Here is a 26,640-nt window from a genome sequence, read left to right on the forward strand (position 1 = left end):
ATAGTTAGTAAAAATAAATGTTCAGACAATTTTTTTGATTTTTGATTACTACTCATGAAAACGATCTAAGAACACAAAATGTTGAACGCTAAAATAATTTAAAGACAACTGTTTTAAGAATTTAAAAAGATGATATAGGGACTTTTGCTGATGCTTTTAAAAAACATACCTATAATTTTTTATTATAAGACTGTGTAAAAATGCATTTTTTCGTTGGTTAAATAAGTATTATAAAGCCAGGGAGTAAAAACTGGAATGATTACAATAGCATAAGATATTGCTATGTATAATGTGATTAAAATAAATTAGATCATGTAATATAGTTATTTCTTATTAGAGCGGAATGAACACATAGATATTTTATGTCAATAATGTATATAAATTTTAAGCACACAAAAGTAGCCCCAGGTGTATAAAACTAAAAATCGATTGTTTTTAGATCTGAACAATTTTTATTCAGTGCATCAAAAATACTATTATTATTATTTAAAAAAATATTTGTCATTATATATATATTATTATTTTAACAACAATAAACTTTTTTTTAATTAATCCATGTATTATGTTATTTTTAGATAGGTAAATAAATGTTTTTCTACTAAATAATTTACAATAATACTTCCTAAAAAAAAATTATCTGGAAAGTGAAATCAGATACATGATTTAAAAAAGTAAAGTTGTATGTTTGTCAATGTCAAAGAATACAAACTATATTTTCAACTTTAATGACAATTATTCGATTTTTTTTAGCTTGAATTGTTGATTTCCACATAGCTTACCTACGATGTCTGAATTTTCCAAAGTTAAAATATTAAAACCACAAATTAAGTCAAAAAACAATTTTAAAAATTCCAAACGGTTAGTGATAGTACTGGATAGTGATCATATATATTTATATAGGTAAATCATCCTACTAAATGAAATAATTAAAATATATTCAAATAATGCCAATTTAACGTGAAATAACATATCATTAAAAAAATATATATAAAAAAACTAAAATAATTTGTATTCTATGTAGTGATCATAATTGTACAGCTTTAACAAAAAAATGTGAAATAATTAATGTCTTAATTATTTGTACATCAGTATCGTATGTGTGTGCACGTTAAGAAACTAAAGCGTTAAGAGAAGTCGGTTAAGACACTGTATAATGAAAAAAAAACTGTCAATTTAAATTAGGGTTGAGTATAGAGATTAGATAGGCACTAATTATTAAAAAATACTTCATAAATAACAAAAAATGATCTTCTACGGTGTAAGTTTTCTGTTGGCCGCAGGCAAATTAATCGGTGACGGCATAGGATAACAGTCTGTAACCAATGGTAACAATAATAACTACTTATTGTATTAATTAAAGACAGAGTAGATAGAAGTAGCAATCAATCTTCTAAACGGACACGCGTTGGTTATGATTTCACTATAGTATTGGCCTAAAACAAATAATTTACATATATATAAAATAAGTCAGTAAGTTATTTAACTGAAAATAAATAGTAGATATATACGTCAACAAATTTTTCAACAAAAAATATGAAATATATCGTTATCACCACACACAGCGGTTTGAAAAAGATAAGAATTTTGTACATCTAATTAATTTGATAATTTGGTTTAAGCAAAATGTAATATACTGCTATACTATATATTATTATATATATTCTAAATCTAAAAAACGTACCAACATCCAACGACGCATATTAATAGGTAATGTTTGCACACCGGGAAACACGTCGATTTCTCTTGAACGAAAACCGTGAGCGAATTACGGACAAATATGTAATTAATAATAACTATTATACGTTTAATATATAATTGTATGTATATAATATAACAAACTACAAAGACAAAAATTCACCAAAAAAAACAAAACACGCCGTTCGCTGTTTTTAATTTTTATTGTTTAATATTTATTATTATATTATATGATAACGTTTCGACACGAAAACAGCTCTCCGGCCGCCGACGCAGGCACGGATCATGGAAAAGACGAATAGACAACTGAATCCCATGGAAGAGACGACTAGGCAACTGGCGGCAGTCGGCTATTTGAATTAACATTTTATTATATAGATTTCAACTTAAGACAAAAATACTCTATCTAAGAGAGATTTCTGTCCATCACGAATTTGATGAAGTAATTCCATTATATTAGAACTATTGACTACATTGCCAGATGAAACACAAAAATTACACACCCAATTTTTCAGATCAATTTTCTCCAATTCTTCTGATGACAGCAAAGTGCAAACATAATGGACATTATTTTTACATTTATTACAGATAGGGTATTTTTCAATTCGTTTAATTGATATATTACACTCCGCACAGTTTGTCGCCATACTATCTGACATATTATACTCTTACAAATAATCTTCACAGCAGTAGATAACAGATAATGAGACCGTGCATCCACAAATATAATAATTAACAAACATTAAAAAAGGTTTATATTACATCTTATACAGGTTTTTAAACTTTTCCAATAAAAAGATTGTGTAGAGAAATACAAAATGCAACTTTTGGTACCACATACATAAAAAACGATCAGAGATATCACATCAAAACATTACAAAAACGGTGGTGATAATTAATCCCATCAATGTAGAAGTACCTACAAATCCTAAAATTATATGCAATTTATTTACTACATTTGTTCACTTTAATTAATTAATTTTAAAAATGTATGAAACTTGGACTTACTAGTTATTTCTTAACTAGCATTAATGTTAGAATAAGGGTATTTGAGAGGCCAGGCAAGTACATTATATGGGTCACCAGTCACCCCCTCTCCACACTTTCCTACTGTAATTGCTAATAATTATGCTTATAAAAAAAACCCCGACATCTATCACATCTAGTAATATTAAAAACAACCAAGTAATGCTAATCTAAATAAGTTTTTTTTTATACAATAAAATTGTATCTTTTTAAATAGTATCAGAGAGTAATTATAATAATGTATAAAATATATTTTTTTTTAATTGGGTAAAATATGTAAGTGCAATTTCTGTATAGAAAAAGTATTTATATGATTTATTTAATTGAATGTTAGAAAATCATGAAATGTAAATATGTTAAAAATGTTAATAACATTGTTGTTCTTTGATAATTTTTTTAGTAAAACGGTGCAAATTTACATGTACTTAATTTGTTTAAACTTATCTCTCTTATCTCTAATCTATTGATCAACTACAATATGACGTTATACATTTTATAGGTTGATTCTTGAATACGCCACTCAAGTTGGTGCTGCTGTAGTTTCCAATGAAGACTTTACTGATTTTCACGAGTTATTTAGTGATATTTTATTGCACAGGTAACATATTAATATATAATTTATTTTAAAACATATTATTTACTATTACATCTATCAAAAATATTTGTAGGCGTGTCGTCTTTACATTTGTTAAAGATAGAATTATCTTTCCAATTGATCAGTATGGAAGATATGGTCCTACATTACTTGCAACCCTTACATTTTCCAAAGAGTCTAAATAAAAAAGGTGATATTATTTATTTTTTGCTACAATACTAAACTTAAAGGCTTTTTATTGACATTTTCATGTCTTAGCTCTGGCACATAACCGAAAAAAGTGTCATGACACGGAGATGGGGATGGGAATGTGGTTGGGGGGTAGGAATGGGGATAGGGGTAAGAGATAGGATATAGGAATAAGAGTTATGAGATATGGGGTAGGAGATAGGGGTCGAAATTTATTCGGTAATTCAAAGAGACATGAAAATGCTCTTTCGTGGTTGCAGAATCGGCTGAAAAACTTTTATACTTAGTTATTTATTTAATTAATGCCTGAATTGACATAGAGTACAGTTAGCATACAATGTATAATAAAAATAAAAACAACAGTTTAAGTGACAACACACAGTACTAAACACAAAATATAATAATTTTAAACTTTTTAACCTGATTAAAGAAATAATAAAATCCATGTTTTCTAATGGATTACATTGCATTAACATAAAATTGATCAAGAAATCATGATTACAGTTTTGTTGGTGGGAAGAAATGTGAAATGTATAAGAAGATCGCAAAGGAATGGTAGAGACATTAAATGGTATGGTACCCAATATTTAAAAACAATTAATTTAATTATTAGTTAATTTATTTATTACTCTGTTATATAAAATCTTAAACTTGTGTCATAAATTATAGATATAAAACAAAAATAATTAAGTAGCTTAATTATTTTGTACTATTGGAAAGCATTATACTTTAATTTTAAGTAATCAAGTAAAAAAAGTAAAAAACTTTTTTTATGTAATAATGTATTTATGTAAAATTACAAGCTTAGAAAGTACAATACGTTTTCCTGTTATGGCCTACTTTACTTAGTTACAAATTTTAACCAATTACACTATTTTCGTAAATATTAGGGACAACAAATGTAGCTACTTAGTAAAAACTGACAATATAAATCAGGCATTCGGGTACATACCTAAGTTGAGACTGCATTAGTATTTTACTAAATTATTGCGAGAAAACCCTATCCACAGTAAAAATATATACTTAAACATAAATATGTATTTCAGCAACTATGTTGCCATCTTTAGCGTTAACCGCTGATTGATGATTATAATTACTATAATAATAATATATTATAATTGCAATTATAATAAAATTATTATAGCTTAAAATTACATTTTTTTTATTATTAAGGTGGACACGATTAGGGTTGATCGTCAGTATATAAAAATGCATTGCCATAGTTACCCATTTATCGTAATTAACAATACAATGAAAATATTTTCATTGCCTGTTGACTGTTGATTCAATCACGTATACAATATGGAAATTCACTACGGTCAGTGTAATTGTCTTTTTTTTGGGGGGGGGGGGGGGGGGATTTTCCTTAATAAAAACAAAGTTTGACTAAAGATTTTTGAGAAAAACGTATATTTATAGTTCTATTCTAGATCAACCTTCGGTCTAATTTTCAGACCTAAATCTTTAATACTGTTTGAAAAAGTGAAATAAAGAAAAAATATCTATCCATTCTAGGGGAAAGATTTTATGATATTTTTTGGTTTGTCAATGTTTCTCGGTAGTGCTATGTTTAAAGAATATTCCATACAAATTTGGAACTAATTTGACTATTTTTAAAAATATTTATAAAGCATCGTTATTCTAAGTTGAACAATTTCTAAATTTTTCTTGTGTTTTTTTCGGTTTTAAATGGGAAGGGATGAACATTTTCAATTTTGTAAAAATTTACCTTTGAGGTACAATTTCTGATAAATAGAGTTGCTACAAGAAGAAATCTATTCAAATGTTTAAAAGATATTGTGGGTTTAGACACAAAAATAAAAACATCGTTTAAATACAATACGTTTTCAGCTCTGCATCGAAGCACAACAATTATTACATGGTTAGTATAGGTATTGAGTATACTCAATGGTATAGGTTTCAGGGAAAATCATAGGCAACATAAGTATATTATCTAGGCCCAAGAGTAGCAATATTTGACCAATTGAACATTTAAGTAACCACTACAGTTCCAGCTCTAAATTAATATTTTTCGAAAAATGTCGATTAGGTAAGTTAATTCTTAATAAATAGGGGCCAAGGGGTTCAAACCCCGGGGCACGGCCGCTGTAGATCAGTGCTGATAACTGGGCGTTATTATAAATGCGACTGGTTAACAAGATAAACAATTGAACATTTACTGGTTGTTCCTTTAAGGTCACGCCCTCAAACATAAGCGCGTTCTCCACAGAAACGGCCGCAATGACCTCCACCGACGGCAGGAAACGGTCCACAGCCTCCCTCACCGGAACTGAAGACCATCCTTCCCCCACCTCGAGTGAACCAAATGCTAAAATGGCCAAATCAGCCACCGTGCACTTGAATAATCATCAACAACTAGTCGCCTTGGTACAGTGGATTAAAGATACCACGGCCCATCTTCACTCCACAAAAAGGCTCTCCGAATCGATGACTAAGGAGTTTAGTACAAAGTGCCAAGACATCCTGGTCAGAGCCGCCAGACTGAATGCCAGGAGCGAACAAGCAAAAACTAGTGCCCTTGAAGACTTGAGGTCCTTTATGTCGGTTAGCAACCAACAAATGATTGACCAGTTTGCGGTCACTCTATGCGCGAAGCAAGAAGAGCTCGATTCATGTAAGCAGCAGCTAGAGGCACAGGTCGTTCGAACTGAGCGTGCTGAAGGAGATCTAGTTGCTCTGAAAACTGAGCTTGAGCAACTGCAGGACCAACTAGCCAACGATAGAGCAGATCAAGCGATGGATACTGAAGTGATCAACCATCAAGTTCCCAACCGAAGATCAAGAAACCGCTCAAAGAGAAATAGGAGTTCCTCCAAAAAGGCAAAAAGCACTACGAGGAAAATGGCCAGATCCGTGTCAAGGAAGAAAAAACTTGACACGAATAGAGCACTCACGCCTCCACCAAAATTTTCTGTCAACAGCGAGCTCATGACCTCAGACGAGGCTAAAAACAACCTGTGGGCAGAGGTATGAAGGAGATCAACGGCGCCGAAACTTAAGTTGACCACTTCTAAGAATAGTAAATTAACTATAAGAGCTGGAGATGAGAGTACATCTAACGTGCTCAAAGAGATTGCTAAGACTCCGGACCTAAAATTGCTTACAGAGCAGAAACCCAGATGGCCAAGGGCCATTGTATACGGAGTGCAAACAGACCTCAATGAGGACATCGCTACTGCAATGGCCAAACAAAACCCGGATGCGCAAATCCCAGTAGATAGAGCCGGGGACTTCATTAAGCAAATTTTCAAGAGAGGACCTCGTGATCTCCCAACTGTTCACTGGGTGCTTGAGATATCCCCAGACTATTACGAGGAAATTACCAAAGGGCCTATCTATATTGGTTACATGCACTGCCGCACAGGCCGTTTTGAGGAAGTTACACAATGTTTTAACTGTCTGGGCTTCGCGCACACAGCTAAGGTATGCAGGTCAGAGCAAGTCTGCGCCCATTGCTCACAGAAGGGCCACAAAACACAGGATTGCTCGAAAAAGGACTCTCCCCCTAAGTGCACCAATTGCAAGGGCAAGCACTCGGCACTCGACAAGACGTGCTCCACAAGAACGGCGGTATTAGCTAACATGCTGCAGAGGACCATCTATTCCTCCACCCATTAATGCCGTCCAATAAATTAGTTATAATCCAGCACAACATGAGGGGCGCTACTGTTGTTAACGAGCAACTCCTTCCCTATTGCCAGGCCGCCAACGTGGACATCGCTCTGGTTCAGGAACCATACACTAACCTTGGGAGGTTCACCGGCTGGGAATCGGATCCACACAGGATAGTTCTCAGTAAACCTACCTCCAGAAGAGGTAACAATAGAGATCTTCATGGCGCTGCTGCTATCGTGATACTCAACCCTGAACTAGTTGTAATCACTCGGGACGAACATATCACTGAAAATTTTTCCGTCATCACTCTTAATAGCCCAACCATAGACCTCACTATAATATCAGGATATTTCAAATACCGGATACCGACGTGTAATCACGTTAACACCCTGTGGCGCATCATAGAGAGCATCGATGGGGAATTTCTAATCTCTCTTGACGCCAACGCTTTCTCGGAGCTATGGCATAGTAGAGAAACTGACAACAGGGGCAGGCAACTCGAGATCCTGATCGATCGCTTTCAGCTAACCATAGCCAACAGAAGAAACGACCTCACCACGTTCCATGGCCCACTTGGAGACACGAATATCGATGTCACCCTTTGTTCCCAGAACCTAGGCCATCGTATTACCGACTGGACGGTCATTGCCGATGAGACCTCTAGCGACCATCGAATCATCCAGTTCCATCTCAACATGACCACCGGCACAACAGTGCACCGGAATAGGAGAATTCAAATTGACAAAGTAGACGTCGACAACTTCAGAGCCTCTCTAAAAGCCATCACAATGGACAACTATCATATATTGCATCACGGCGATGTCCATATCCGTGCCAACACAATTGCAAACAATATTGTTGCTGCCGTGGGCCGTCCAGCCAGGAACAGAATCTCCAAACACAAGGCCACTCCTCCATGGTGGTCCAATGAGTTGAATAATATAAGGAGGAACTTACGTAGAACTGCCAGACGCGTCCGCCTCAACGAGAGACCGGACAATCTATTGCTGCTTCACCGCGAAAGAAACCGCTACACGAACACTCTCAGAAGAGCCAAGACTGCTTCCTGGAGACAGTTCTGTGGTGAGCATGGGAAACAACCGTGGGGCACGATTTACAAATGGGCCAAAAAGGGCAGTAGAGAGTCGCAAGTCCTTCACTCTCTTCTCAAACCCGACGGCACCCGTACCACCTCTGTGGACGAAACGATCTGGCGAAACCCCAGTGTCCACCTCCTCGTGGTGCCAGATGGCGAAAGCGTTGCTGAAGGGGAACCGGATATCGATCGCTCGGGAGAGGCCAGGCGGCCAAATAGATGCAGGCCCTGGCAAGACCTGTAGGCGTTGGGAACACGTGGAAGTGACAATAATGGATGGCCACTCGTCCAGGGCAGGCGCCGTTATGTCTCACTGGAATACGGACAAGATGCGAACCAAGAGGGTTCGTAGGCGGTCAGGGACCGTGGGGCGGCTGGGGCCCTGAATGACACTCTCCTCAGAGATAGTGGACATGGCCGACCGGCCAAAAAGATGCACGATCTGTAGACCTGTAGGCGCACTGGGTGCGTGTGGGACCGAGACCAAATGTACGATCGGCTGGTCCCGCCTAACGGGCGGCTTAGGGGGCGCGGCGGCCATCTCAAGGTTGCCTGTTCCCGCCGGACCTTAAGGTTCGGGCCTGGGGCGGTAAACGTGGGGTGGTTTCGTTCCCCCGGCTGTCAGGAAGGTGGGTAACCAGTTTCGGGCCGATCTGTATGCGCTGGGCGTGGAGAGTAACTCGGCTGAACGAGGGTTCGTGACCGTCACGCCTTCCGTTCGTATCACAGAATTTATTCTGGGGACGGCGGGAGGTTAGCACCGGGCCAACCACTAGCCCTTTCGAGCTACCGTGATGAATAAATAGTGGGAGATTTGGTGCCTAGTCCCAAGAGCTCGTCTTTGGGACGAGGATGGCATGAAACCAGGTCGGAGCGGCAAACCAGAAGAGGGCCTTCGCCGAGTCTTGCGCTAGCATCATGATGGTAGTCGACAAATTATTCGTCGACCAGACGTTGCTGGCGGGACGACTTGCGGAGGCTCGCGAACAGCGGGACATATTCGAATCCGCAGTGAGAAGTTTGGAGGCTAGGCCGCAGGGAGGTTCGCGACGCTCGGTGCCGGTGGAAACACCAACCCCGAGACGAGCGAATCTCGGCAACGACTTTCTGGAGGTTGTGAGAACTTCATGGAACAGAGCGTTGCAGGGCAATGAGAGCATGGAGGTGCCGCCGACACCAAAAAATAGCAAAAAGAGAAAGAGACGTAAGAAGGGTGGTCAGCCGCAAGTCGGGCAGCCGTCGGGTGAGGAACGCGTGGAGCCGGTGGTCGAAAAGCCACCGATTGTCACGCGGCCCGAACCCACGGTTAACCCGGCAGGTGGTTGGACCAAAGTGAAAAGGAAGGGAAGGAAGAATCTGAGGAACAAGGACTGCGTGGAGATTGTGACGGAGGTGTCAGGTGAGAAGAAGACGGGGAGCGTAGGCTTCGTGGTCCGTACGGTGGCGTCAGAAGGAGTAGCGGAGGAAACTTCCGGGTCGATGGCTCAGGCCGACACCAGGGAGGACAGCCTGCGAAAATTCTGGCAGTCCATCAAGGGTGCAAAGCAAAGAGCGCACGATCTGTCTCCAGGAAGGATAACAGATCGAAGTCGCGCGTAGTCAAAAGGGCTGAGAAGTTAGCCCAAAACAGAGCCCTATCGCCTACTCCGACCTATCAGCTTACCGCGAATAAAACAACGACTGGTACCTCCACCATGGACGCGCAAATTTTTAAATCTGTGCAAAAGTACCACACGGCGGCCAAACTCGATATGAGGACAACAAAATCGGGGAAAGTGCTCATAAAAGCAGTGGATGAGGAGACCAAAGAGGCATTAGCTAAGGTGGCTAATGAGCTCCATCATCTATTGACCCCTGAGGCAGTACGCTTCCCGCGAATTTTCATACGTAATGTCGACGCCAGCCTCTCAGCGGACGAAGTTGTCGTGGCAATCGCGAGCCAAAACCCGCATCTGAGCATGGACCCAACTGCGGCCAACCTGTGGATCAAACCGGTGTTTAAGCGTGGTCCAAAAGACCAACTCACAGTGCACTGGATTTGTGAGTGCCATCCGGAGCTCTATGACCTCTTTGAAAAGAGCAATTTCGCCAACCTATACATCGGTTGCTTCTCGTGTCCCACAAGCAAATTTGAGGAAGTAACACAGTGTTTCAAATGCCTTGGCTTTAACCATGTAGGGTCTAAATGCCAGAGTGAGCAAAAGTGCTCTCATTGCTCTCTAGTGGGGCATATTAAGGAAAACTGCCCGACCACTTCTTCTGACCCAAAATGTGCCAACTGCAAAGGCAAGCATAGTGCAAGGGACCCTACCTGCTCCTCCAGGACAGCATCCATCGCTAGCTTACTAAGGCGCACCATCTACAAAAAACCCACTGTTTAATGGCTGCAACAATCCACATTGTACAGCACAACGCGGCTAGAACGGCAGCTGTAAATGATCAACTGCTGTCTTATTCTCAAAACAATAATGTGGACATTGTAATGCTTCAAGCCGTATACCTTCCGTGGTCGTCTCATCGGGTGGGAAGCCCACCCCATTAGGGTAGCCCTTAGTTTAGGTGAAACCAGACCGGGATCTAATGCCGTTGTACATGGTTCGGCTATTGCCATCCTAAATCCCCGATTTAGACTGCTGTCTAGGGATAACCTTTCCACTCAGAACTTCACTGTAGTCACTATGGAGTGCGATGACTTAACGTTAACTCTAATATCGGCATATTTTAAGTTTCGCTCGCCGACAGCTGAGCATGTGGCAGCCCTTCAAAGAATCGTCGACAACATTCAAGGTGAATACATTATTGCGGCGGATGTCAACGCTTTCTCACGGTTGTGGTTTAGCCGCATCACAGACGCCCGTGGTGAGGTAGTGGAGGACTTTCTTAGACATAATCGTCTCAATATCGCCAATGTCGCAAATCCCGTATTCACCTTTTACGGTGCCCGGGGTAGGACAAATATTGATGTCACGCTCGCCACAGATGAGATTTTCAGTCGCCTGTCCGATTGGACGGTGATACTTAATGAGACAGTTAGCGATCATTCGATTATCACCTGGAAATGTTCCGTCTCGCCCACGGCTGCCACTAGCAGACCTAAGCGACTCAGATCGGAGCGCATTGACTGGGACACATTTCGAACTACCGTCATGGGAACTCTTGCCCTGAGGTCAATCGTCTTCGACGAGGGTGACATAGACGATAAGGTCTTACTCCTCACAAACGCAATTGGAAATGCAGCAAAGGTCTCATCTAGGAGAGTTTTATCACGTAGGAAATGTACGCCCCCCTGGTGGACCAGGGAGCTCACTGCCAAGCGAGCGGAACTCAAGCGAGTAGCGAGGCTCCGAAATCCCGGTGACGATGCCAGTATGGCCGACTACCGGGAATTGAGGAACCAATTCACTGCACTACTGCGCAAGGCGAAGATTCAATCGTGGAGGTCATCGTGGCGAAACCCCAGTGTCCACCTCCTCGTGGTGCCAGATGGACAACGGTTACGGTTTCGGCAGTCAGCCCGTGAGCTCAGTGAGAGCAGCGCGCGTCTGTCGTGCCGTAGCCGGCTAACGGCACGGGTCGGGCTGGAGAGTCCGTGGCCAGGTAAGGCAATCTCCTACAGGAAGGCACACCTCGAATGAAAAACCGTGGGTGTCGGGCCCAATAGGCGAAAGCCACCGACTAGACAAAGGCAAATGTCGATAAATCACCGTGGGTGTTGACGGAGCTCAAAAGCCGCTTGCGGTAACCGTCGGCCCGACAGGCCGGACGCGTACCCACAGGGGCGCGCCTCGGGTTGCCGGGTAGAGGTCAGGCTGGCCTTGTCTTCTAACGGCCTCTTGATAAAGAGGTCAGGTGCGTGAGCACTGGGACGAAACAGCCATGGCCGGGGACCGATCGACCCCGTCCATCTTGGTAGATCGGATGATGGGTTGCCTTTCGTTGGCCCATCAATATTCCCGCTTCTGTTTCTGAGAGGGTCCTCGGACCCTTGACGACGAATATGGGCGGGAATTGGTATTGGACATTGCTATGCGGATTGGACACTGATTGCACGAAGCGGGAGTTTTGGAGGACTCCCGTGGGTGATAACTCCATGGGGTAATCGCTGACCTTTATTGGTTAAGGTTACCACCAGTAAGCCGTTGACGCAAACTCATTCGGTCTCCCGCCGGTCTCTTCGGGGATTTGGCGCGGGGTCGATGGGCTGCCAGACGGCGCCCTGGGGCGGGCCAGTCTTGGTGGAGACTGGCCAAACGTGTATCTCGGCCCGGCACTTACGTGTCCGGTAAACTGAGAGGTCCTGGTTGGATCTGCCTAGCGGTAAGGGCGCGTGGCTACATAATTGTAGTCACAAGACTCCTTCCAAGCCCCGGTACTTAGCTATGGGGAAACTGGTTGTCACGGGGAAGGTTAAAAGGCCGTGAGTATAAGGAACCCCGAACCCCTGGGAAGGTTTGGGTACGAATTCCTTGGTGAGTCAGAGAGGCGCAGTGGCTCATTGGACAGGCAGGTCGTCCTCGTTTCGTGGGAATTTTATGGAAAATTTAATGGAAATGGATGAGATGGAGTTGGAGGGAGATATTTTGGTGGCGGAAATTTTGAGTGGTCGCGTCTCGCCGGATGCCGTAATGGCGGAAGCTACGGACCCGATGTCGCCAAGGACGCGTGCTCGCATGTCGGACTTGGTGGCTACGGCCCGTACATCCACGGACGCGATAGTGCAGTCGGCGAAAGCGTTGCTTAAGGGCAACAGAATTTCGATCGCTCGGGAGCGGGCATTCGCGGAGTCGTGCGCTAGTGTCATGACGGTCGTCGACCAATTGGTCGTCGATCAGACGTTGCTAGCGGGCCGACTTGCGGAGGCTCGCGAACAGCGAGACATTTTCGAAGCCGCTGTGAGGAGCTTTGAGGCTAGGGTGCAGGGAGGTTCGCGACGCTCGGTGCCGGTGGAAACGCCGACCCCGAGACGACCGAATCTCGGCAACGATTTTCTGGAGGTGGTGAGAACCTCATGGAATAGGGCGTTGCAGGGAAACGAAAGTATTGAGGTGCCACCGACACCTCAAACTAGGACTAAGAAAAGAAGGCGTAAGAAGAAGAAGAAGGGTGGTCAGCTGCAAGTCGGGCAGCCGTCAGGTGAGGAAAGCGTGGAGCCGGTGGTTGAAAAACCGCCGACTACAGTGCGGCCTGAGCCTACGGTTAACCCGACGGGTGGCTGGACCAAGGTAAAGAGGAAGGGAAGGAAAAAGAACCTGAGAAACAAGGATTGTGTGGAGATCGTGACGGAGGTGTCCAGCGAGAAGAAGGCGGGGAGCGCAGGCTACGTGATCCGCACGGTGGCGCCAGAAGGAGTAGCGGAGGAAACTCCCGGGTCGACGGCCCCGGCCGTCACCAGGGAGGACAGCCTGCGAAAGTTCTGGCAGGCCATCAAAGGCGGGTGCTCGGCGCCTGCGTTCAGAAAGGTGGTAGCGAGGCCTGGCGAGCTCTTCGTCGTTCCGGCGAATGAGGTCACCAGGGCGGCAGTGGAAAAAGTAAAGGGGAGTAGGTTGGCGAATGCGAGGAATCCGTCAATCAGACTTGTGACGGTGGGACCCGAGGTTTCGGACTCGGAGATCGCCGGCTTGTTGGAGAGCCAGAATGAAAATTCTGTCGATCTGCCAGCCGGTTGGTCCTCGAGGCTAGAACTTCGTCCCAGGAAAGCGAGAGAAGGTAGGGAGACGCGAGGACGGACGGTGGAGTTTAGGACAACTCCGGAGGTTGCTGGCGCCGTTGTTGGCAAGCGACTTAGGGTTGGGCTGGCGACCTGTCGGGTGGAGCCTCAGGTGGCCGTGGTAAGGTGTTTCAAATGCCAAGCTTACGGTCATGTGGGTAGCTACTGCAAGGCAGAGTCGCCCGTCTGCCCTCGGTGTGCTGGTCGACACGGCGGTGGCGCGTGCCCGGTCGGGGCTCCGGTGAAGTGCGCTTCGTGCGTATCAGCTGGGTATCCGTCGGGTCACGCCTCCGGGGACGTCGTGAGGTGCCGGGTATGGGAACGCGAGTTCAGGAGGGAATCGCGTAAGTTCAAGTGGGTGACTTGAGAGTAGGGCAGGTGAACCTGGGCAGGGGGGTCCAGGCGACCGACGACTTGTTGGTCGAAGTTAGGGATAGGCGTCTGGACATCGTGTTGATCCAGGAGCCGTACAGCGGTCGAAAGGGCCGAGCTGCCGATCTCGGCAGGTCGCCTCTGAGGCTGATTACGGCTGCCTCGCCGGGTGTGGCCCCGATGGCGGCGATACTCGTAGTGAACCCTTCACTGGGTGTAGCTATGATATCGCAGCTAAGTGGGTCCCACACGGTGGTGGTGGAGATCACGTCGGGGACAGACCGTTTCTACGCGTGCAGCTCATACTTCCAATTTGGCGGAGTTCGAGAGACACAGGCCGTAAGGCTTGAGTTGATCATCCGCTCGATTGGGGGTGGACAGTTGCTGCTCGGAGCGGATGTCAACGGCCGGTCTCTGTCATGGGGAGACGTGATGTCGGACGAGAGAGGACAGAGGTTAGAGGAAATGTTTGCGGCCTGCGGCTTGCTCAGCTGCGCGACCGGGACGGAGCCTACCTTTCAAACGGCCATGGGTTCGTCGAGGCCGGATGTGACGTTCGCGTCACCCGGCTTGGTGGACATGGTCCGAGATTGGGAGGTGGATGTCCGGCGTTGCGTGGACAGCGACCATAGGCTTATAACGTTCCGACTATGTAGGCAGGTGACTGAGGAAACCGGAAAGAGCGTGTTCAGGTTTCAGACACGGCAAGCCGACTGGGATAAGTTCAGATTGAGTCTGGCGGAGCGACTGTTTAATGGTCAATCTGACTGGCGCGATCGGGACCTACATTCCAGAGCGGATTACCTGACCAAAGCCCTAACCTCCGCCTGTGCGGCGTCCATGCCGCCGGTGAAGCCTAGAGCCTTGAAACTTCCTCCCTGGTTTACAGTGGAGTTGTTAGAGGCTCGACGGCGGATGCGGCGGCTTGGGGGTCGCTTGGCGTCGGCTAGGGCGGCGGGAAATGTGGAGGAAACCGAACGGTTAGGCCGAGAGTACAGGGTATGCAGGAACGGGTACACGTACCGAAAGAGGCGTGAACAGCTGAAAACCTGGCGAGAGTTCACTACCGAAGAGGGTAACTCTAAGCCTTGGGGGTCCGTATACCGTTGGTGTAGGGACGGAGCGAAAGCCGATGTTCGCGGCGTTCTGACCACTCTCCGAAAGGGGAGCGGTGAGTTCACCGTGGGCTTGGTGGAAACTGCGAGCCTACTGCTTGAGTCGTTGATTCCCGCTGACAGCGCCGAGGGAGAGACCGATCACCACGCCCGGATCCGCGAGGAAACGAGCTTGGTGGCCGGCCGATCTGCGACGTTGGGCGGAGGATCGGAGGCGGAAAGCAGCCAACTGGGAGAGCCGGAATTCTCAGCTGTAGAAGTGAGACGAGCGGTATGGCGTATGGGAAGGGACAAGGCCCCGGGGTACGATGGCGTAACAGCCAGAGTCCTCCGGGTGGCTTGGCCGGCTATTGAGGAATCAGTGACCGCTCTTTTCAATGAGTGTTGGCACAGAGAGCAATTCCCTGAGTGTTGGAAAGTTGGGTGGGTCATCCCGTTGCTGAAGGCCCCAGACAAGGACCGGTCGGACCCCAAGTCCTACCGACCGATCACGTTACTTCCAGTGTTGTCAAAGGCGCTGGAGTACCTGTTCTGTCGGAGGCTAAGGTTGCAGGTCGGCCCGAGTATGAGTCCAAATCAGTACGGTTTCACGAGCAAGCGTTCCACGGTCGATGCAATACTGAGTGTGAGGGAATGGACCGAAAGCCGGGCGGAGAAGTACGTCCTGGGGGTGTTTCTAGACATCTCCGGGGCGTTCGACAACGCCTGGTGGCCGGCAGTCTTGCATCAACTCAAAAGGTTGGGAGCTAGCGACAAGGTGGTGAATTTGACCAGGCAATATCTGGCGGGGAGAGAGGCGGTGATGACTGCGCCGTCGGTTGAGGTTCGCCGACCTCTGTCCAAAGGGTGTCCCCAAGGCTCGCAGTACGGACCGGAGCTCTGGAAGGTTCTGATGGACTCTCTTTTGAGTTCGGAGGAATTGGACAGTGAAACCATCATTGGCTACGCGGACGACGCGTTGCTTTTGGTGGCCGGAAGGTCTCGAGCTGAGGTCATCCGAAAGACAGAGGCCAAGTTAGTCAGAGCGAGTGAGTGGGCCCGCGGTATGAAACTGTCCTTCTCGGTCACAAAGACGAAAGTCATGTGCCTGAAAGGTCAGTTGACTCCGCCATTCACCGTTAGGATGGGGGCTTCCAGGCTAAAGGAAGTGACTTCCATGCGCTACTTGGGGGTAGAATTAGACGATAGGTGGAGCTACCGGGATCACGTGCTGAGCGTAGTAAGCTCGTCCGCGCCGATGTTTCAGCGGGTACGACGCGTGGTCGCCTCTAAGTGGGGGATCAGTGCACGCATCACGCGGATGTTATACCAGTGTGTATACCTCCCGAGGGTGCTGTACGCCTCCGAGCTTTGGGGCGAGCGAGCGTTGGACCCGAGACTGAGAGTCATGATTCTCCGGGCACAGCGGAAGGTGCTCTTGGCAGTGACGGGCGCATACGGTACCACAAGTACCGAGGCGTGCCCGGTGCTGGCAGGTGTCCTACCGCTGGACCTAGAAATCGTGAAGCGCGGTCGAATGGCTCGCTGCAGGAGGAGGAACGGCTCGGTAGAGGAAGTGAGGGAGCTGGAATTGGAGGCGGTGAGAAGTTGGCAGACCCGCTGGTCAGAGTCAGTAAAGGGTAGGCCTCTGTATAACTTCTTACCGGAGGTGGAAGATCGGTTGAGGTGTAGTTGGCTGGAGGTGGGCCATGATGTCTCGCAGTTCCTTACCGAACACGGGGCGTTTATGGCCTACCTTCACCGCTTCGCAAAATCTGCGACCGACGAATGTGCGGCATGCGGGCGCGTCGACACCGCATTACATGTGGTGTTTGACTGTGCCGGCGTGTTGGACGCTAGACGGGCGCTGATAGCCGATCTGGTGAGGGCAGGAGTACCTTGGCCATGTGAGCCACGTGCCCTTGTGCGGAGCGAGGGGGCCTTTCGGGCCTTCCAAGTGTTCGTGCGAGCGGCCGTGGCGGCACGCGGTCGGATAGTGGGTGACGTGTGATGCACGACCCATGGGTCTGCAGGCGTACTGGGTACGTGGGGTGTGTCCTGGAGGTGCGCGGCAAAATTGTCCGCAGGAGTCCAGGGGACGACGGAGGGCCAGGCGGCGCACGCTGGTGAAAACCAGCGACGCCGTTGGAGGCACGATAAGATGCGCGACAGCTGGCAACTGTCCGTAGAAGCCCAGGGGGCTTGGAGTGGCCGAAGGTACGGTAGACGGTCACCCGTTTAGGGCAGACGCTGCGGTCCCACGGTCTTAGCGGTGCACGGTATATCCTGCAGGCGTACCGGGTACGTGGAGGTGTGTAAAGGTGCGCGGCAAAATTGCCCGCAGGAGTCCAGGGGACGACGGAGGGCCAGGTGGTACTGGTTGGCGTAAGCCGACGGTCTGCTGGAGGCACGATACGATGCGCGACAGCTGGCAACTGTCCGTAGGGGCCCAGGGGGCTTGGGGAAGTCGAAGGTACGGTAGAAGGTCACCCAGTTATGGGTGGACGCTACGGTCCCACGGCCTAGTGATGCACGGTCTTACCTGCAGGCGCACCGGGTGCGAGGTGAGGCCGGAGTAAAACAGCACGGCCGGCCGGCCTGGTCAGGCATGCGCTGACGCGCGGTGAGTCTACGTCCTAAGGGAAGTATCTTGCCGGGCGGGGTGCGTGTCTGGTCGGTAACCGGCCCCAGAGCGGGTCTGTTGGCGTGAGTCGCGGAGAGTAGCTCGGTCTGAACGAGAGGTCGTGACTGACACGCCTGGTGGTATCTACCGCCAGGTTAGCACGGGCCCACCACTAGCCCTACTAGGTTTCCGTGAAAGTTAAATAGTCGGGAGGCGGCGCGGTTAGTTCAGGGGTACCGCTCACCCTCTGAATGATTATACCCATGTAAAACATGGCTCCGTCGAAGCGGCAAACTGGTGGCCGTGCCTGTGTGCATATATTCCAGGTAAAACCAGTACTACGGGATAATTGTGGATGGGGGGTCGGAAGGCGGCCGATCTCACGCCCAATTTGCGGTTGGATTCGTAGTGGCGGTCGCGTAAGTGACTTTGGTGGTTAACGACAGAATGCTTGTCGGACGAAGTCTCACGGGTGAGGCATTTGACCCCCGGGTGATCAGTCACTCTGTCTGTGGGAGGATAATCACAGACGGTTGCGGTGAACCAAATCATCGCGCCGGTGAGGATAGCACCGGGGCCCCACCCAAGGTCGGCGGACGAGACCAGACCATCTCTAAGCCATTGGGTAGCCTAGTGAAAAACCACTGGGAAGATGGCATTGGTTTGCGGGTTCCAGCGCCCTTGGGTTGCTGTAACACGTAGGCCATAGCCTGATCAGGGGCGGCTGCCGGCAATAGCCGTCAGTCTCATGCGGCGATGCTGGCTTCTTAGGAAGTTGGTGCCTCCGTCTGGGGTAACGAGAGAAATCTCATAGACCTTTAGCCGGGGTGTAGGACCTATGTCCACATTCGGAACTTCTGCACTACTGCGCAAGGCGAAGATTCAATCGTGGAGGTCATTCTGCTCAGCGGATGGTACCAACCCGTGGGGTAAACTTTACAGATGGCTCAAGAAGGGCTCTAAAGAGTCATCAATCTTGAGAGCTCTACAGCGCACCGACGGGACCTTGACGACCAATGCGACTGAGACCGTTCATCTCCTAATGGACACACTTATTCCGCATGATGTCGCCCCGCCTGCTCTTCCTGCCCCGGCTGGACACCGTAATCCGATCATGGCAACGAAGGAGTTGCTGAGATTAGCTCTTTGGAGAACCGCTCCGACTAAGGCGCCTGGCCTGGATGGCATAAACGCCAAAATGGCTCGCATGGCTTGGCCGATTATTGGTGACCAATTTTACGCTTTAGTTCTAGAGTGCTTTCGGAACTGCCACTTCCCTGACAGGTGGAAAGAGGCGGAAGTTGTAGTCATTAAGAAGGGACCAGAAAAGGACCCCACGGTGCCGAAATCCTACAGACCGATCAGCTTGCTTCCCACGCTGTCCAAGGCTGTGGAATATGTGATCTGTGATCATATCACACGGGAAATTCAGCCAAACCTTAGCGGCCTCCAGTATGGTTTCACAAAGGGACGATCTACAGAGGATGCAATTCAGGACCTCTTATCCTTTGTTGATGAAACTCCGGAACGGTACGCCCTATGTTCTTTGTTGGACATATCCGGAGCTTTCGACAATCTCGTATGGCCCTCCTTAATGAGGGATATGACGGCGCTTGGTTGCTCTATTGATTCGATGGCCATTACCCAGAGCTACCTGAGTAATAGACTGGCCACAATCACCCTTGGTGGCGTCAGACATTCAGTCAGGCTAACGAGGGGTTGCCCTCAAGGCTCTTTGTTTGGTCCATTGTTATGGTCTATTACCATGGAGGCGTTGCTCCGTCTACAACTACCCAGACACACAAGGATTCAAGCCTACGCAGATGACATTGCAATTGTCACAACGGCGTCATCCCGTGCGGAGCTCATTGCGCGAGCAGAAGAAACCCTCCTGCTCACCCATAATTGGGGCGCATCTCATGGTCTGCAGTTCTCGACCCAGAAATCAACCGCGGTATTGCTAAAATCCAGACTAGTAATAGGTTTCACGCTGAAGTTCGGAGATGGGCGCATCAGAACAAGTGATAACGCTAGGTATCTAGGCGTTATCCTTGACCAGAAGCGGACCTTCTTCCCGCATATCAAGTCAATAGAAGAGAAGGACTATGATCCTTTCTCCAGGCTACGAGGTTCTTTCGGTTCCGACTGGGGAAACGATCACCTTACAGGTGGAAGCATACGCAGACGACATCGCGATTGTCACAACGGCGTCATCCCGTGCTGATCTCATTGCTCGAGCTGAGGAGACACTCCTGCTCACCCATAATTGGGGCGTAACTATTGAATATAATTAATATTGTTTATTTGGGTCATGGAATATAAGTAATAAATATTATATAACCTTATATGGTATTATATGTGTACACTGAAGAAATCATGAGTAATATTTAAGTTGTTTTATACAAGGACCAATTACATCTGTAACCTAGATTATATCATATATAAGACATAGTATTAAGGTGTTGGATTGACTATTCTATTACGGCTGCTGTTATAATTGTAACGTACGTTGTATACATATATTATTCTCTATACTGTGTGTGTTTTTTATGTTTAATAGTATTGTGTTCAAACATATTGTTGCGTTTTATTTTCTACTTAAATACTACCTTCCACCAAGATATACAGGCGTATATCGCAATAAATTTTAATTTTGCTGGGCAATATGTTGTTGATTTTGCCGTTTGAGCGCTAATAATCAGTGAGTATTTCATAATTTCGATAAGAACCTCTGCCGCTGTAAGCTGCTGCAAATTAGCATTGGCCGCCGTCGTGAACCATTCTATCTATAATCATGGTTGTGACCACGGTCTTAGAATTAAATATAATAATAAATATTAAATACTATAGTATTAAAAATAATTTAATTACTTATTTTTTGAATATACAATAATAATTTTAAGTGTAATTTAAATTGATTTATAGTAATTATATTTTATATTTTTGACTACTTAATCAACAATATTTTCTATAACACTTGAATAGTTTAATTAAACAGTTTTTAGACCAATATTATCTAAATGTTAATTGAGAATACGTAATGTAATAAAAAGTTTTTGGTGTTATTTGTAATTTCATTATTTGCAAATTAATTAATTAATTTTTTATTTAACTCTAATATTAATTGTAATTTTGTGTGATAGCATTTGAGTGGTCCAAGGAGCTTATTTTATAAGTTCACTTTTATTTATCGATAAAATAATGGTATAGGATATGAAAGTCATAAATAATTAATTTTAATTGTTTATATTTTCTCTAATATTTTTTTTTAGTTATTGATAAATTACTACCATTATTAATATTATTATAAGATTGAGATTTATCGCTTTCATTGTTTTTATTATATAAGGGTCTGATTGGAAAACAGGCAATTGACCAAACAAAACCCATTGTTGTAAAACCAAAATCATCTCAGCTTTGCATCAGCTAAAAATTTAGTACATACAACAAGCTGTCCCGTCCCGGCGTTGCCCGTGTATTAGAATAGACACACAGTCAGCTGTTCGGATCACTGTATCCCTGTGGTATGAAAAATCATAGAGATGTATTGATAACTATTGATAATTTTAATTAATAAAAAATGAAAAACGTGTTCTAGCAAATCAAATTCTGAATCTAAACCTTTCTCGAATCAACTTAATCGCGGACACAACATTTCATAAACATCTGTCCAGCCGTTTAGTAGGAGTTTGCATACTTACACACGGACAGAAGAAATGTACATATAAAAGAAGATTAGTGGACTTTAAGAAGAATTTGTGTGCTATTTTTGTTTAGTACATTTATTTTATATTATATATTGAGCTATTAGAGTGTAATAATTATTCAATAGTATATACATTTTTGGTAGTATATAAATTTATCAATAGACAAATATTTCTATCAATTTTGTTTTTAAAATTTAAGTACCTAAAAAATGCTATGTTATATAATCAAATAAATACAATTATAATTAGTTGTTACAATGTTGAATTAACATTATTGTAACTTATTAGTTTCTACAATCGTCATTAAATTTAATCATTATTGTTTAAAAATCAATATAGTCAAATGAGATAGATCATAACTCCTTAATAATATGCGATGCTGGCAACACAACAAACGCTGTTAATAATTGTGTACTGTGTACACATATTTTCAAAGTTGGTGTCACTGACATTAGGTTTTTTTGTCCGGCGGGATTTGTCGTGCTCCCGAATATACATATAAATATACAGAATAGTCAATAGGTCTATGTGTCTTTAATTATGCTAACTTATCATAGCAATATTATTATAAATGTGAGGTTGATAGGTTCAACTGTTCAAGTAATTAGGATTAATAGTACAAAAAAAAAAATGGTGGGTATGAGGAGGACGTGAAAAATCGGATAAATTGTGGATGGATAAATTTGAGGGGAATGTCAGGTGTTTTGTGTGACAGGAGTGTGCCTATAAGATTGAAAGGTTGATTTTATAAGACGGTAGTGAGGTTAATGCTAGGATGTTGGGCAGTACCTAAGAAAACGGAACAGATGATGAGTGTAGCACAGATGAGAATGCTAAGGTGGATGAATGGAGTGATTATGGTGGATGGAATAAGAAATGATTACAGGGCAATCTAGGAGTTGCATCAATTGTGGAGAAAACGAGAGAGAATAGGTTGAGATGGTTCGGTCATGAGGAGAGTTGTTACGAAGATGAATGTAGAGGGAGGGATAGGAAGAGGAAAACCGAAAAAAAGATTAATAGATGGGATATAAAGTGATATGAGGATATCTGGGGCGATTGAACGAGATGTAAAAGACCGAGCTCTATGGAGGTGGAATACTAACGTAGCTGACCCCACGTACTTTGGAGTGTAAGGCAAAGATGATGAAGAAGAAGATAACTTTTAAAAATAGTCAAATTAGTTACAAATTTGTATGAATTATTCGTTAGACATAGTACCTTTGATAAACGTTGGCAAACCAAAAAAATATCATAAACCCTCTCCCCTAGAAGGGGTGGAAACTTTTTCTTTAATTTTCTATCTGTTTTTTCTAGGAAACTTGGGCAGAAGCTAGATTTAGCGTGGTGCTATAAAATGTTTTATTTTCTTAAAAAACTATAATAAAAACTTTTTAATTATTAAGGAAAACCAAAAAAAAAAGGGAAAATTACCCTTTGTCCATAGTTAATTTCCAAGTTGTTACGTCTGAGTGAATAATTAATCAAGAGTGAAAAGTTAATGGGTATTGCAAATATTTTCATTGTATAGTTGACAGTTTGTTGAAAAAACATTTTTTTTTTGCATATTGGACAATATTTAACTGGTTTTTTAAAGAGTATTATTAAGATTTTATTATTGCATATTAGCATAATATTTTGAACCTATTAAAATCTAAAAATACGCTCTCTAGTTATTAAGAACATACTGTTGCGTTGCCGTATAAGATGGCTTCTAGAATAATCGCGACTACAGAACGCCACACACGTTGTAACATATTAATATTATATCTATTATAAGTCGATATCAACTTATATCAGTACAGATATGAAACGATAACTATGTTCACTGAGCAGTATATTTGCGCAGCTATTAAATAAAATGACGCATTTTATGTACGAATTTGAAACTTACCAATTAAAACCAAATATATATTAAATATATACATTGCTCATGATAGAATAATACAATTAACTACTGTAAATCGAGTTGTATAAAGTTATATTTAACTTTTGAAAACAAATAAACATAGAATAATTAACAGGGTAATTTGTTTAAATCTTAAATTATTTAAATATGTATAAAAGAACTTTTGGTGGTCACACAATAGAAAAAGTTACATACATTATCGAATGGAGGTTTAATTTTATTTTTAATAGTCCGCTAAATAAAATATTAATAAATTTAAATTTTTTATTCATAGTCTTGATAAGAATAAATTAACAGTCTTATAATATAAGATTAGTGATATTACATTGATAGGAAAAAAATTGTGATTGACATGATTTTTTTTCTTCTAAATTTTATTAGTTTACAACTGCAGATAACACGTGCGTCAGTATCTCTACATTTTGAATCTGATAATAAATTGAAATAAACAATGTGGAAAAAAAAGTTTAATTAATGAGCGTTAATCAATCCTGGAAAAGCAAAAGAAGTTTTATTTTAATAACAGAAATTAAAAAAGAGAAATTGTATTTTTTATTTTAGAATAACGGGCAAACAGTAAAAATGTGTTTTGATATTAATTAAAACTAGTTGCTCTAATAATTTAAATGTAATGTATTATTAACAAGTTTGTTTTCATATAATTAGTATTTTTTCGAATTTTAAAGAAAAAAAATTAAGATAAATATATTAACTTGTAGGACCTAAATATAAAAAAGTTATATTATCAGATAAATTATATTTTAAATATGATTTTAAATATTATATATACAAAATAGTATTAATGTTAAATAAAGAAATTATTATTATAATTCTTATTACATACATATAAAGATGCACCTATACTAAATAAAATTATGTTAAATTTTTTATTAGGTTGACAAAATAAATAAAGGCAAAAATTTAGCATAATATAAAAAGCTAACGTGGGCATTCAGTTTACTGTATACCATATAAAAGACATGTGAAAGAGCAGTTCAGTGACAACATATTTGTCTTTATGGTTTACATTGCAGGAAAACAATTAACAATAATTAAATTGTTTTAATAGTTATTATAATTAAAACTTGTTTAATAAGAGAATTTATTTTTACCGCAGTTTTGTAGTACTATATAGAATATAAATATATAACGCATTGTTACAATAATGCAGAACATGAATTTAGTGTACAGTAAAATGAAGAGATCAAATTAGCAATAAATATTATGTTTTAGATATTGGTAATACAAGCGACGAACAATCAAGGGTCCAGTGGATACTGAATATTTAGGTAATAAACTATAAAAACAGAATTTAATGTTAATCATCAAAAAAAACAAATCATAGTAACAACAAAACAGTAAATTTAAATGGTAAACATAAAAGACAATTTACATTAAAAAAAAAAATAATAATAATCACACACATATATATATATATATATATATATATGGTGCGGGTCACGGAGAATTGAAGGGTTTGAATACATTTTGTACATAAATCCTCATCATCCCCTCTGCATATATTCCCCAGGAACTTTTACTTTTTAAGGTATCAAAACAATTTGGATTAAAAAAAATTTTAATTAAAAAAAAAAACAAAATTAATTTTTTATTGATGCAACTAAATTATATTATTTCATTAAAATAGATAATATGAAATCAAATTAACTGTAGATTATATTTAAGAAAATAACAGTAGATATAATTCCCTGGTATAGGTCATCTAATCTTTTAGAATTTTACATAAATCATAAACGTATAAGTTATAGACAAGGACTCAATATAATGATAAGGTACAGCTGGTGCAGAAAACCCAATTAGATGGCGGATGGCAATCATGAATGAGTGTTAGACAAAGGTTGTTCAGACGATGTAGATTTCTGAACGGACGATGCCGATGGCGATTTGTCTTCTGGTATTGGCGATGATGACAAAGAGGCAGCATTCGAAGGTGAACACTGATTGGATGGTGGAGTGTCTTTGCGGGGCGGCATCCGTTCGTTAATGGCATCCAAACCTTTAGCTTCTGCAAACGATGTGATCTTATGGTTGGGTGAGAAGCCTTGAAGTGCTGAAAATATCATCCGTGTTGATCAATATTATTTTTTAATACACTCATACACAGTTTTGACAAATTGATATTTTATTGTTTTTAGATTTTTCTTACCATTTTTAAGTGATGTCTTGCCACCAGATAGTGCTCCTAAAGGAAGAGCCCCGGTCGGTGTCAGTCCCTTCAGTTGCAACACACTCTCGCTCTCTTCCCTGTAGACATACTCGATCATAATAAAAAAATATTTTCTAACATTTCTATTGATTTTACCTTAAAACGGAAAAAACTCTAGCCATCTTTCCAATTGCTCTGATTTTGTTTCTTATCACTTCTTTTCTTAAATTGGCTGCAGTGACTGTTGGAAATACATACAATGTTTATTAGAATACACTTATATTATTTTACTATAATAGTTACTAAAACGTAAATAACAAAAAATATATATATATTAAATTTTAAAAATTTATATTTTATAATTACATAATATAGTCTAGAAAAAACTTAAGCAACACTTCCGGTTATATTATAACATGAGGATTATTGTAATATTTGTATTTATACAGATCTATATTGTACCATTTAAGAACCTTTACGGTTTATTAACACAAGGACTTTTTATCATACAAGTTCAGACGTATAATAAATAAATAAAATTCAGATTATAATACTAAAACACTGAGGTGACGATGAACACATGCAGGTTGTCGGCAAATACACAACAACTAACATTTGATGGATTGTGACTATACTGGAAATCATTATTAAGGCCACAGGGTAACCATTAGAAGAAAACCCTACGAATGGTATAACACATTTTGTGATTTAAAAAAAAAAAAGACTAAAAAAAGAAAAAAATTTATTTCAACTACATGCACAACTCGATTAAGAAAAATCATTCTGATATCTGCGTTTTTCATATAACAAATAAAAATATAATA

At 42.6% G+C, this 26,640-nt stretch overlaps 2 protein-coding genes and 1 long non-coding RNA gene across 9 annotated transcripts in view; 2 read left to right on the top strand and 1 right to left on the bottom strand.

Moving 5' to 3' along the window:
• LOC126839287 (probable ribonuclease ZC3H12D) overlaps window positions 1–4,246 on the top strand; it is an 82,233-nt gene extending 77,987 nt beyond the window's left edge. For 5 of the 6 annotated variants that reach the window (XM_050574508.1, XM_050574510.1, XM_050574512.1 and 2 more), the window contains exons 4-6: window positions 3,221–3,319; window positions 3,390–3,506; window positions 4,010–4,246. In XM_050574508.1, coding sequence (XP_050430465.1) covers window positions 3,221–3,319; window positions 3,390–3,501 — 211 coding nt within the window. In that variant the 3' untranslated portion in view covers window positions 3,502–3,506; window positions 4,010–4,246. The remainder of the gene's footprint in view (window positions 1–3,220; window positions 3,320–3,389; window positions 3,507–4,009) is intronic. The other variant, XM_050574507.1, reaches the window with a different exon arrangement.
• A 15,804-nt stretch (window positions 4,247–20,050) lies between these two features.
• On the top strand, window positions 20,051–21,790 carry LOC126838889 (uncharacterized). Its single transcript, XR_007685741.1, has 3 exons — window positions 20,051–20,734; window positions 21,383–21,557; window positions 21,632–21,790. It is a non-coding gene; the product is annotated as an uncharacterized LOC126838889 (long non-coding RNA).
• Window positions 21,791–23,784: 1,994 nt separating this feature from the next.
• The window catches only part of LOC126839354 (serine/threonine-protein phosphatase 2B catalytic subunit 3-like), a 54,298-nt gene continuing 51,442 nt past the window's right edge, over window positions 23,785–26,640 (bottom strand). The window contains exons 12-14 of one of the 2 annotated variants that reach the window (XM_050574640.1): window positions 25,973–26,048; window positions 25,817–25,914; window positions 23,785–25,720 (exon numbers count right to left, since the gene is read on the bottom strand). In XM_050574640.1, the coding sequence (XP_050430597.1) occupies window positions 25,485–25,720; window positions 25,817–25,914; window positions 25,973–26,048 (410 nt within the window). In that variant the 3' untranslated portion in view covers window positions 23,785–25,484. The remainder of the gene's footprint in view (window positions 25,721–25,816; window positions 25,915–25,972; window positions 26,049–26,640) is intronic. The other variant, XM_050574641.1, reaches the window with a different exon arrangement.

This window comes from Adelges cooleyi, unplaced genomic scaffold (assembly GCF_023614345.1).
Source record: "Adelges cooleyi isolate 19-005CV unplaced genomic scaffold, UGA_ACOO_1.1 ACOO_flye_CR_arks_rails_tigmint_CR_PRNA_30, whole genome shotgun sequence".
Classification (NCBI taxonomy): Eukaryota; Metazoa; Arthropoda; class Insecta; order Hemiptera; family Adelgidae; genus Adelges; species Adelges cooleyi.